Raw genomic sequence first — 13,804 nt, forward strand, 5'->3', positions numbered from 1 at the left:
GATGTGTACAGTGTTATTTAAATTAACCCTCCCGTACTTTATATTGAACTAAATAACTGAATTATTCCATTTGAATGTCATGTACCTGTAGAAAAAACAAATAGAGCAACAAACTGAGACTATTCTACGCATTTATTTGTGCCAGCACTGCACCTCCAAATCTGACTCGTTATGGAGGGTGGGGTTCAGGTCGTGCCAAACGCCTCTTACGTTTTCTGTCTTATTATACAGTGACGTCGTTGCCACCAACTACTTTAACACCCCGCAGCGCATCCGGACACAGCACTGCACCCAGCTCTTTAAATTGATGATAGTAATGGTATTTGTTTTTCTCGCTAAAAGGCGACACACTGCACTTCTGTCATTGTCAGCAGACGGAAGATACAGCGCCGATTAGAGGAGCGACCAAGCAGTGTGTATGTCTTTTGTTGATTGGCTGAACCGTGGCCACTCTTCCCACAGCCTGCCGCTCACGGAGCTGCGCGCAGATATATTGAGTGCACAGACTTGAGCCAGTCCAGTTTCACAGCCCGCCGCTACTCCCAAGGGCACAGGACGAGGAAATCTCCGAGCGGCTTTATTTTCTGTTAAAGTAAAGCAGAGGTAAGATAGCGAATACTTTTTTTAAAGTGATGCACCGGTGCTTATACTACCCACTATATCTACAGCTAGTAATAAATCATAGAGAATAAGGCACATCACCTGAAGGCGCACTCCCTTTGCCACATTTTTTTAAAATATTTTTTAATTGTCACTGCTCATAAAAGGTGGCATTATAAATTGCTACTAGTTCGTTACAACCAGTAGTATCAGTCGTGTACTTGGTACTCAGTTGAACATTTGTCTGAAAATGATTAATTTTAAAATTAATTTTTTCCTCTCTCCCCTCATTTCCGTACTTAGACCATGGCTTCCCTCGCATACAGCAGTTGCATGTGGATGATGGTTCTGGGCGTTTGTGTGTCACTTGTGGTTGGAACAGACTGCGGGAAGGAGTGTGCACTTTGCGTATACCATCTGCTGGGACAACAGTCTGGTTTCTCATCAATGGTAATGTCACTATATATTGTTTTGTTTATATTTCTTAAAAAGAGACAAATGAATAATTCATGAATTGTAATCAGTAAGTTGACAGTGGCACTGTGCCGTCTGTCCACGGTCAGTCGGATTGTACTTTTTATACAAGCCATTAGTCCGTTTTTCTTCTCCCCTGAAAGCAGTTCATTTTGTCATAGTTCATAAAAAACATGTAAAGTGACATTTACAGTGTTCAGCGAACACATTACGACACAACTTCTTGCCTTTGCTATTCTTTTGTACTTTATTCTTTTCTGTTCAGTTTTCTATGCCGTTTTTTCTTTACTAACTACATTTCCGCCTGTTTTCCGTTTTTATTTCCCTTCTAGTTTTCATAGCTTTCCTTTTCACATTTGTAGACTCAGTTATACCAAATTAGACAACAGTCGTAACTGTAATCTCTGTGGGATTTCAACCCATGCCATTTTTTCTGTATATTATGTTATTCTCGCTCCTTGATTTGATTTAGTCTTTTCCTCTTTTCACGCCTCCCTTTTCCCTTTCAAATGCCACTTGCAAGATCTGTTGATGGCTATAATATTGATCTGGCATTCGAGTTCTTCAAACTGCAAATGCATTTTATCGTTTCCCTGCCTTTTCTTTCCATTTAAGACCTCGCACTCTTCGTGTTTTATATTTGTCTAATATTTGTATATATATTTGTATATTTGTTTTAGGTTTTTCTCAAAACTGAAATAATTCAGACACTGATGTTTCAATCACTTTGAGTATGCAGCATATGCAGTTACAGATTTCAGCCTTGCGTGCTTCATGTTGAGACACAGACAAGTTAAAATATTGACCAGAGAAATAAAAACTCTATGTTTGGAACATATATTTTGCATTGTTTCATATTCTAAGAAGACTACTCCATATCATATTTTACATGTGAAAGAATTTCAAATCATTTAATTAATTATCAGTGCGTTTAGTATATTTAAATTACTTCTTACTTACTTCATTCTCTGAATGTTATTGGTATCTATTGAGATCTGAATTACAGAACCTTACATTTTGAAGAGCCACTTACACTGTTTTTATATTATAACAAATGTATGTGTGCATATATATACATATAATGTACATTATTGTCTTTAGAGGAAAATGGATAAATATGTATTAGGTGCTAATATATTCTAATATATTCCCAGTTCAATTTTCAGTCTTCAAAAGCAAACAGCACTGAAAACTAACCGAGGCACAAATTCTCCCTACATGCTATCGAACATTTTTTTCGAGTCAACATATTTGTGATGACTCTACGAAGTGAAATCCAATCATACCAAGAGGTTACGTGCAGATTATCCTCACAGTGTGCAGCTCAAGGGCCCAGCAGTTGCATTATTATGACTATGTTCCTTCGCTTGGAGTTAAATGAATTCATAACTTAAGCAGGTTTATATTAGATGTATCTGCTACACTCATGACAGGTGAGGAACAGATGAGACGTCTTGTGGAAAATGTATTGTCAGTAGTTAAAGCAATCGCTAAGACCGTGGACCCGTTGTAATGTGTTCTTGTTGATTGTTTCTCTGCACTGTTGAGTTTATGCCTTTGCTGTCTTATCGTGACACAGTTTGTGTCTTTGTGTGTCTGTTTGTGTCAGCCTCTCTTCAGGTTCAGTAACATTTCATTAGGTAACAGTGTCATGGTTTAATGAAGAGGGGAAATAAAACAACAGTAACAGCAGAATAAACCATTAAGGGAAGACTGAAAATCATTCATTCTTATATTATTATCATTTGTCTGTGACAAAAAAGTAAAACAATATGAAATTCTTTTCTATTTCAATTCTTCCAAACAAGCACAAACTGAATTAGAAATAGAGAAACTGTTACATTTAGTGATCACAGTCTTATCACATATAATATATAACATGTGCAACAAGCTCAGGCTCTAGCTTTCATTCAGAAAATAAACTGTTGCTATATATTGCCAAGAAATTGTTCGGTAACCTGTCTTCTTACCAGCAACTTTGCTCAGGGGTCAGATTGCCACTAACACTCAGATTATTCAACATGTGTCCAGCATGTCCTCAGAGCTTTATGTGCTGCCCTGAGCAGATGTTGCTGTTACAAAATCTTGGACTTCAGGTGGAATTTGGTGTGGATATTGCATGCTGTTGTTCTCTTAAAATTTACTTTTGTTTCTTTTCTTTTTAGAAATTTTAATTGCTTATGCTGCCCTCTTGACCAGGACAAGAACTTAATGGGAATCTTGTGGCTAAAAACAGGACAAATAAATAAAAAATAACAAGAAAAGAAAAATCTTGGAACAGATCTAAAAGTCAATAATGGGTCTTATTATACCTCACCTTTTAAAAATACACTTTCCATAAATACTTTTCTGATGTCTAGAAGTTGTCGTGGTACTTTACAAAATGAAAATGTATCATTGTCACTTATGTTATTAAAAAGGACAGAAAAAGAGCTGTGTAAGAGGTATTAGCTTTATGAGTAGTATAGAGCCTGAATATAACTTCTGATTATAAAGGAAGACAGAAACATTTGAACAGTTGTTCATCATTATTGATAGTTTATTGATGTTTTTGAAGAAAGATGGTTCAGCATGGACTTCTAAATGAAGCAGTCATTTATAGTGTCCAGCTCAAGCTGAAAACTGATTCAAATGAATACTGAACTGGATAAAACAGCGAGTTGTACTTGGAAGCTATTGCATTTATGAAAGACTTGATAGCAATTTTGATTTTTTTTTTTTCAGACATGCTCTACTCAGTGTGATGGTGGGTTGGACAGCCAGAAGCTGCGCCTGTGCCAGGACTTACTGCTGGAAGAGGAAGGCCGTATTCCAATGGATGCTTACCCCAATGCACAGGGGGCGCAGGAAGCAGAAGGAACCCTGAACACTGATGATGAGTTTGCAAGATCACCAGAACAACAAATGTCCAAGAAGTATGGTGGATTCATGAAACGCTATGGTGGCTTCATGTCTCGCCGCTCATCCTCTACAGAGGGCTCACTAGAGGAAACCAGAAACCAGAATGATGACGAAAACCTCCACCTGGACATCCTAAAGTTCCTTAATACAGAAATTGGGCGTAGCAATAAGGGGGTAGATCAGGGAGGTGAGGTAGTAAAGAGGTATGGAGGTTTCATGCGTCGGGCTGAAGGGGAGGTTGTGCAGGGTGACCTGCTAGAGGCAGTGTTAGGCCGAGGCCTCAAGAAACGCTATGGAGGGTTCATGAGGCGTGTGGGTAGGCCTGAGTGGCTGGTGGACAGCAAGAATGAAGGGGAGATGAAACGAGCTTCGGAGAACGGTGGTGAGCTACAGAAGAGATACGGTGGCTTCATGGACTAGGAGAGTTATGACACCCCAGTCCCTCATCCGTCCAACCTTATCAAGTAATTACCTTGTTATCAGAACTTTTTTGGTGTTCGTGTAAGTTGCCTGCCCACCTATACTAAATTAAATTTCATCTTCTTTTGCATAATGTGCTGATCTTTGGTTTGACTGGTCCATGTAATGATATAAAGAAAAAATATGAACATGCACTGTTCAAATGTACACAAGCTGTTATTCGGTGTTTATGTTTTTCATGACAATATTATTTATTAAAAGAATATGTTAATCAACATGTGTGTGTTCACATTATAATTTCACAAACTCTGACATGTTTGAGTTTATGTGTTTGCAGGCTCAGAAAAGAAATCAAGTGCTCTCATTTAAATATGCAAATATTTGCTGCACATCAATAAAGACAAACAACTTATGACTGGCTGCTATTGTAGTTTCTATAATAGTGATACTGTAATAAAAATAAAATATAAACGCTACAAATTATATAAAAAATGACTAAGGGTATATAAAGAGTTGTACACATGTGTTTTAATCGTTTTTTTATATAAATCAAAATTTAAAAGCAAGAATAGCTTATATTGCCTGTGGGTTTACCTTTCAGTATACACTGGACTTCAACACACTGAACAAATAAATCCAATTTCTACACTGTTTTCAAAAAAGGTAAACGCGATAGTTGTCAAACCTTAATCCAGTCACAAACCACAGAGCAAGTGTCAGGACATTAAAATCTGAGTGGGTGGTGGAAAGTGTAGTTCTTATAGACGAATGGGATACATTTGAATCATATCTGTTATTAACCTCTGTCTCTCTTCCACAGCATGTCTTTATCCTGTCTTCCTTCTCTCACCCCATCCAGTCGCAGCAGATGGCCCCGCCCCTCCCTGAGCCTGGTTCTGCCGGAGGTTTCTTCCTGTTAAAAGGGAGTTTTTCCTTCCCACTGTCGCCAAAGTGCTTGCTCATAGGGGGTCATATGATTGTTGGGTTTTTCTCTGTATCTATGAAGCGCCACTGTAAGTCGCCTTGAGGCGACTTACAGTGGGGCAAAAAAGTATTTAGTCAGCCACCGATTGTGCAAGTTCCCCCACTTAAAATGATGACAGAGGTCAGTAATTTGTACCAGAGGTACACTTCAACTGTGAGAGACAGAATGTGAAAAAAAAATCCATGAATCCACATGGTAGGATTTGTAAAGAATTTATTGGTAAATCAGGGTGGAAAATAAGTATTTGGTCAATAACAAAAATACAACTCAATACTTTGTAACATAACCTTTGTTGGCAATAACAGAGGTCAAACGTTTACTATAGGTCTTTACCAGGTTTGCACACACAGTAGCTGGTATTTTGGCCCATTCCTCCATGCAGATCTTCTCGAGAGCAGTGATGTTTTGGGGCTGTCGCCGAGCAACACGGACTTTCAACTCCCGCCACAGATTTTCTATGGGGTTGAGGTCTGGAGACTGGCTAGGCCACTCCAGGACTTTCAAATGCTTCTTACGGAGCCACTCCTTTGTTGCCCGGGCGGTGTGTTTTGGATCATTGTCATGTTGGAAGACCCAGCCTCGTTTCATCTTCAAAGTTCTCACTGATGGGAGGAGGTTTTGGCTCAAAATCTCACGATACATGGCCCCATTCATTCTGTCCTTAACACGGATCAGTCGTCCTGTCCCCTTGGCAGAAAAACAGCCCCATAGCATGATGTTTCCACCCCCATGCTTCACAGTAGGTATGGTGCTCTTGGGATGCAACTCAGTATTCTTCGTCCTCCAAACACGACGAGTTGAGTTTATACCAAAAAGTTCTACTTTGGTTTCATCTGACCACATGACATTCTCCCAATCCTCTGCTGTATCATCCATGTGCTCTCTGGCAAACTTCAGACGGGCCTGGACATGCACTGGCTTCAGCAGCGGAACACGTCTGGCACTGCGGGATTTGATTCCCTGCCGTTGTAGTGTGTTACTGATGGTGACCTTTGTTACTTTGGTCCCAGCTCTCTGCAGGTCATTCACCAGGTCCCCCCGTGTGGTTCTGGGATCTTTGCTCACCGTTCTCATGATCATTTTGACCCCACGGGATGAGATCTTGCGTGGAGCCCCAGATCGAGGGAGATTATCAGTGGTCTTGTATGTCTTCCATTTTCTGATGATTGCTCCCACAGTTGATTTTTTCACACCAAGCTGCTTGCCTATTGTAGATTCACTCTTCCCAGTCTGGTGCAGGTCTACAATACTTTTCCTGGTGTCCTTCGAAAGCTCTTTGGTCTTGGCCATGGCGGAGTTTGGAGTCTGACTGTTTGAGGCTGTGGACAGGTGTCTTTTATACAGATGATGAGTTCAAACAGGTGCCATTCATACAGGTAACGAGTGGGGGACAGAAAAGCTTCTTACAGAAGACGTTACAGGTCTGTGAGAGCCAGAGATTTTCCTTGTTTGAGGTGACCAAATACTTATTTTCCACCCTGATTTACGAATAAATTCTTTACAAATCCTACCATGTGGATTCATGGATTTTTTTTTTCACATTCTGTCTCTCACAGTTGAAGTGTACCTCTGGTGCATATTACTGACCTCTGTCATCATTTTAAGTGGGGGAACTTGCACAATCGGTGGCTGACTAAATACTTTTTTGCCCCACTGTATGTTATGATTTGGCGCTATATAAATAAAATTGAATTGAATGTCTAAAACTAAGAGCCAGGATTCAACCTCAGCCAGGCAGAAGGTGAATGAGTAGGCACCACTGGTGGTGGTGCCTGGTTTTAGAGGCTGTATATCTGAGTGTCATCAGTGTGAAAGTGGTTTTTAAAATATACACTCAAGTGTGCATTTTAATGCAATGAAAATGTTTTCATACACAATGAAAACAGCATTATATGCAGCTTGGAACCCTGAGGTATACCACAGGTCAAGGGGGTAGTGTTAGAAGACTCATTTCTGACAGAACAGTAAATGCTGGCAGAAGAAGAACTACTCAAATAAGACTTCTGATACACCAGTCAAGATATGAAAAAAAATGCAGTATTAAAATCCCGTGATCGAACGAGATATTGCTCAAATCGTGTGATTGCACAATTTGAGCAATATCTGAGGTAGGCGTTCAGACAGAGGTAGTTAGTGCTGGGTGAATCCCCCCACCAGTGGCTTAAATCAGTTTCTGTTAATGCATTGTGGTAATACATCTAGGATCAGAGACTTGGACACTTTGAGCGGATAGCTGGTCCAGACTTCTGTACAGAGGTAACTGGGATCTTAACAGTAGGCTGGCACCATCCGTGAGACTAAACACATATTTATAATTGTTAAACTTTCTGGATGCATGCTCAATCATCCAGGTAAGTAAATCCCCAAAAGTTGATTCTGTTCATCTGGACGTTTTCAGTGGGAGAAACGTTTCGTCACTCATCCAGGTGACTTCTTCAGTCTCAGCTGACTGCAGGTTTCAGGTCAGTTCCTTGATCATTAATATGCAAATTCTTCATTGATGACAACTGATCAACAACCACTGATCAATGTTCATGAGTCCCATTTACAGAGAGTTGGGGAATGGCTGCAATCACAGCATGTAAGATGGTGACAGTTGTACCCTTAGGCCCCCTCCTCGATTCAGAGATGCTCTTTCCCTTTTCACGTAAACGGCCTCCTTGACTCCGCCCTCAAACCAGCGTTCCTCCCTGTCCAGGATGTTACATCCTCATCATTGAAAGAGTGTCCACTGGCCTGTAGGTGTGAACAGACTGCAGAATCCTGGCCTGACGAGGAGGCTCTTCTGTGTTATTCCATCCACTTTGGTTGTTTGGTTTCCCCGATGTATAAATCAATGGTCATGAGAATTGACTTTAATTATGACCAAGGAACTGACCTCCCAGCCCATTGTTCCTTCACTGAGCTGGTTTCAGTCATTATGCAAATGTACTGTTTATAAGATTGAAACCTGCAGTCAGCTGAGACTGAAGACGTCACCTGGATGATGATGAAACGTTTCTCCCACTGAAAACGTCCAGATGAACAGAATCAATCTTTGGGGAGTTTTTAAACTTGTTTAAACAGATGAGAGAGAATAATGTGTCATTTATATGTACCAGGCTTGTCAACAGTATTAGTTAGGGCAGAACGTGAAGCTGGCTAAGAGTGATCCAATACAATTATGAAGGTAAGATACCTGGGTGGATCTTTATTGTACAATGTAGTATTAGTTCTGAGAAGTGAGATCTTACCAATTTTTAGAAAACTGTCACACTGGAGAGGTTATAAGATAACATACACATATAAGAATACCAAATACATAATGTACTTTGTAAATTTATTCACTGGTCATCCCCAGAATATATGCCAGTGGCCAGCCTCCCATGTCATGGCCCAGGGTCCCAGGGTTTATGTTATGGATGTTACGTTATGTGTATGTAGTACCATATCACCCTATTAGAGCACTTCGCTCTCGCTCTGCAGGCCTACTTGTTGTTCCTAGAGTATTTAAAAGTAGAATGGGAGGCAGAGCCTTCAGTTTTCAGGCCCCTCTTCTGTGGAACCAGCTTCCAGTTTGGATTCAGGAGACAGACACTATCTCTACTTTCAAGATTAGGCTTCAAACTTTCCTTTTTGCTAAAGCATATAGTTAGGGCTGGAGCAGGTGACCCTGAATCCTCCCTTAGTTATCCTGCATTAGACGTAGGCTGCTGGGGATTCCCATGATGCACTGGGTGTTTCTTCTTCACTCACTATGTATTAACAGACCTCTCTGTATTGAATCATATCTGTTATTAACCTCTGTCTCTCTTCCACAGCATGTCTTTATCCTGTCTTCCTTCTCTCACCCCAACCAATCACAGCAGATGGCCCCGCCCCTCCCTGAGCCTGGTTGTGTCGGAGGTTTCTTCCTGTTAAAAGGGAGTTTTTCCTTCCCACTGTCGCCAAAGTGCTGCTCATAGGGGGTCATCTGATTGTTGGGTTTTTCTCTGAATCTATGAAGCGCCTTGAGGCGACTTTTGTTGTGATTTGGCGCTATATGAATAAAATTGAATTGAATTGAATTGAATTGTAAATCAGGCTAAAATTATATTCTAAGTAAATAAAGTTGCTTATGTTTGGTCTTCTTGTAATTGTGAGTTTTTATTAGATCATTTAGTTTGTGTTTAGTTTCTAGCTCTTTGCTTCTTACTGATGATAGTTCTCCCTCCCTCTGCGTCTCATCTTCTCTTGTGGTTTGTCAGTCCTGTCTCCACAGTCGCTGTGTCAAGCTCACGTGTCTTGAGTGTGAGTTTCTGGGGGAAGGTGTCGGAAGGCCAAAGACACAGAACACCTGACCGACCTCCATCAGAGGACAGTCACAGGGAAAGTGTCCCGACTGCACTCCGATGTCCGTGCGGCACACAAAGAGGCCAAGTTACCACCAGGGGTAGCAGGACAGACTGGAGAAGAGTGACAGGTGGCGCTGGCATAAAAACCCTCCTGCTGATTTCCCCGAAATGAGGAGCAGAAGAGCTGCTGGAGAATCCACCTCGGAGGATGTTCTCCCAGACGAATGACTCGATCGAAGCTGATGTTTTTCACCGTGTCTTTCAAAAGCTCCAGGTGGGTTTGGATAACATTTTTAACAGTAGACAATGATTCACACCTTCCATTTGCTCACCTTCACCTCACACCTAGATTAAAACACTACCTGCAGCCCTCACCTCTGACCTCCTACCTGCACCAGGATCTGACGGTGTGTCCACCTCCTGCCTGAAAGTCTGTGCCGACCAACTGAGGCTACGTCCACACTAGCCCGGATAGGTTTGAAAACGGCATTTTCATCTGAAAACGCTCCGCGTACACACTAGCATTTTTAGTCGTTTTCACAGAGTTGTGCGTCCACATTGAAACGGCTAAAAGCGCTTACGTTCCAGTCCTGCACATGCGTGAAACGCAAGAAGATTCCACCTGCCTCATTTCTGTCTGCTCCTTATTTACTTTCTGGCTCTTTAAAACGTTGCAGCAAAATGTCGAGGAAAAGAGGAAAAGAAGGAACACGAGAAGCTGGAGAAATACCAAGGGCTCAGAGAAGAGCTCGAGAGGATGTGGAGGGTGAAGGTAACGGTGGTCCCCGTGGTAATCGGAGCACTAGGTGCGGTGACTCCCAAGATAGGCGAGTGGCTCCAGCAGATCCCGGGAACAACATCGGAGATCTCTGTCCAGAAGAGCGCAGTCCTGGGAACAGCTAAGATACTGCGCAGGACCCTCAAGCTCCCAGGCCTCTGGTAGAGGACCCGAGCTTGAAGGATAAACCGCCCGCAGGGGCGTGCTGGGTGTTTTTATATATATATATATATATATATATATATATATATATATATATATATATATGTATATAAAAGAAAATATATATATACATGAACATAAATCCAGTAACTATGTATAAAATTGAAAGCATTAAAATTGAGATGTCAACATAATGACAGCCTCCCCCACCAACAGACTGGCTGGGGAGGGAGTCAGAAACAAAGGAATGTCTTTGATCATACAGTTTGAACCAAGACTTACAAATTTAAGTAACACAATGACAACATTTAACAATTTCAACCTATCTCAACAGTTTCCACCAAATTCAGTTAAGTTAGAAACACTTTACTTCAAATGAAAAAACTGACTTATGTGCAACCAACATAGCTGTATTAATTCAAACTATATCTAGTCATCTTAGCTTCAACTAAGAAGTCCTTGTTCAGCTACCTTATGGAGGGCCAGGAGTAACAAAATGAATTCATTCAATACGCCATTAAATTATTAATTAAATGTTTCATTAATTAATTAAAATGTGAATTAATTCATTAAATATTTCATTTCTTTTGTATTGAAAAACATAAACACTCACATCGCTGGTAGGTTAATGCAATGCCAGCTGTTTAATTCACAGCAGCTTCTGCAGTAACCATGGTAACCACAGACACTAAGCAGGTGGGTCGACGCAGGTCAGACTCTGGGAAGTACCCTTCATGTCTCTTTGAAAGTAAAAGTCAGTCGTTCATCAGTGTGCAGCTTCCAGCATGGTGCTGATGAAAAACTGCCAGATGGCTGCAAACCATCCGACACATTTAATGTTGAAACAGGACACACACTCTGTAATTGCTGACCTCATATTGTGTACAGAGACTGAGCCCATGTGTGACGTTTGTTTTTATGTCTAATCTAATCTAATCTAATTATATCTAATCTTTCACATGTGACGCCGTTGCTATCTCAGTTACACTGGCTTCCTATTGAATTCAGAGTCCATTTTAAGATCCTGGTTTTGACTTCTTTGCATGGACAAGCACCAGCTTACATCTCTGATCTTCTACAGGCCCATGTCCCAGCAGGTCCCTGAGATCATCTGATCAGGGCCTACTTGCTACACAACACACTAAGATAAGAACTAAGAGAGACAGAGCTTTTGCCACAGTGGCCCCCAGACTGTGGAACTCCCTCAAAAAAGCTTAAGATCTGTGGACTCAGTTGTCTCTTTTTAAAAAAAACAAGTCAAAACGCACCTTTTTACAATTGCTTTGGGTTCATTTTTGCCTGTTTTATGTTTTATATATCTTTTTTTGTTGTCCTATGTGCAGCACTTTGTAATTGTGTCTAGAAAGATGCTATATAAATAACATTTTACTTACTTACTAATCTTTGCTCTCAAACTTTTAAACAGCAGCAAGTCTGCAGCTGAGAGAATACAAACTCAAACAGTCGCAGCAGGTTTGAACGTTTCTGTTCCAAATCAGCTGGAAGTGCCACGATTTCACTCAGTCTTTTATTTGCAGCATGTTTTAAGTGTTTAAAACGGGGGAATGATGGAGGACTGCGTGTTAAATGAGCTAAAATCACTGCGCAAACACAGCATTGCATTGTCATGGGAACATGCGTGTATTAATTTGGTGATTTATTAAAAGTATAAATGTTATTATCATTTATTCTTATCTGCTGCTGAGTCTCTTACGCTGATGGAAATGCAGATAACACATCACAAACATCTGTTCAATCAACCACATTCATTCCACTCTGATCTGACAAACTGGAGCGTTCGTCTCTTTCACAGCAGTGTTGTGTTTGACTGCTGTATTTTTATGTTCTTTATATTGCAGACTCTCTCTGGAATAGTTGGCAGTAATAAGGATGATAAAAGAACATGGATATGACCTGTGAATTAGATTCATAGACGACTGTTAGATTAGTTTGATGCTGCCAGCGCTTTCATGTGACCGCGCTGGGAAATCTTGGGTGAACTTAGAGAGCCGATAACTTCGTGTGACCGTTTATCCTGGTCCCAGTGTTAGGGTCAGTGAATCCAGATAACAGAAAGATATCCTGGATATGCTGACCTCGCTCCGTGGTGTACAGGGCTCTGAGGGAGCAGCAGGCCTACCCATTTACCCTCATGATTAATATTTACAATAAAAATATTGGTTGAACATCCAGAAGTCTGTATGTGTTTCATCATGTCTAACAAGCCTGGCACAGTTAAACCTAACAGTTACTACGTGACGGAAACACCAAGCTCGAGCGTTTATAAGGCGAGCGGATCGATTACACGCTTTGCCGTGAGACTGGGCTGAACAGACATCTCCGAAATCATCGAAGCACTTTTGCAAAAAGGCTCTATCTTGACAAACTGAACAGATATCTGAAGATTCAATCACGAAAAAATATTAAAATTGTATTTGGTGACACACAAACAGGGCATTTCAAAGTACGGTTCACTTTCCACATGTCCTTGTTGGCTCTGAGAAACACCCACTAAAACAATGGCCACCAAGCCAAAGAAATGGCTTTAACTTTATCAGCATTGACTCCGCCCACCTTCTGTACATTGGGGTTCCTCCCAGTGGACAAGAGGGCCTGTTTCCTGCACCGGTGGGTCGGGTAACAGGTCCTAGCCATCGTCTGCGCCCATGCAGTGAACAATGGTTCAGAGTACCCGGCCCCTTTGGACTCCTTTGGTGGTTTTGCCTGAGTGCCATCAACCCGGGGATTAACTGAAGGCTTTTCATGGAGTTTTTAGGACATCCTGATAATAATGAATTATAATAGTTCAGCCTAGAAGTAATTAATGCATGAACTAGTTTTTTATAAACAGATCAGCAAGGGAGCTAAGTGACGGGAAAGGTAAGTGACTCATGTTGTAGGTGACGTCAGACACCGGAGATGTGGCGGAAAGAAAGTGAATGGTAGCTTAGAATTTTACAAACGTTCTTTCACGCTTCAAGTTTACCAAATATACTAATCAATATATTAATCAATTGTCATATAACTAACCACATCTGTTTAATCATCTCCAACACCCTGGAGGGAGAGTTTAGACGCTCTCCAAGATTTCATCGACCGGTGCTTTGATGGTATAGTTATGAAGAAGGCCGAGAGCGCATCTTCCCCGGTCAATGAGTCGCCGTCATCAAA

The 13,804-nt window shown here is 41.1% G+C and overlaps 1 protein-coding gene across 1 annotated transcript; it reads left to right on the plus strand.

The window, feature by feature from the left end:
• The first annotated feature begins 297 nt into the window (after window positions 1-297).
• On the plus strand, window positions 298-4,670 carry LOC146554283 (proenkephalin-A-like). Its single transcript, XM_085254044.1, has 3 exons — window positions 298-603; window positions 904-1,050; window positions 3,799-4,670. The coding sequence occupies exons 2-3, from the start codon at window positions 907-909 to the stop codon at window positions 4,393-4,395; spliced, it is 741 nt and encodes a 246-aa protein (XP_085110170.1). The 5' UTR covers window positions 298-603; window positions 904-906; the 3' UTR covers window positions 4,396-4,670.
• Window positions 4,671-13,804: the final 9,134 nt, after the last annotated feature.

The sequence above is a fragment of the Mchenga conophoros genome, linkage group LG18 (genome assembly GCF_057382185.1).
Source record: "Mchenga conophoros isolate Kocher_MC1m ecotype Shallow Benthic linkage group LG18, M_conophoros_male_GT1.1, whole genome shotgun sequence".
In the NCBI taxonomy this organism is placed as follows: Eukaryota; Metazoa; Chordata; class Actinopteri; order Cichliformes; family Cichlidae; genus Mchenga; species Mchenga conophoros.

What these genes read in the sequence shown, in the direction of transcription:
- LOC146554283 (XM_085254044.1), top strand. Translation starts at nt 907, where the DNA reads ATGGCTTCCCTCGCATACAGCAGTTGCATGTGGATGATGGTTCTGGGC. An exon ending in AGTCTGGTTTCTCATCAATG is followed by an intron (nt 1,051 to 3,798) that starts GTAATGTCACTA and finishes TTTTTTTTTCAG; the next exon opens with ACATGCTCTACTCAGTGTGA.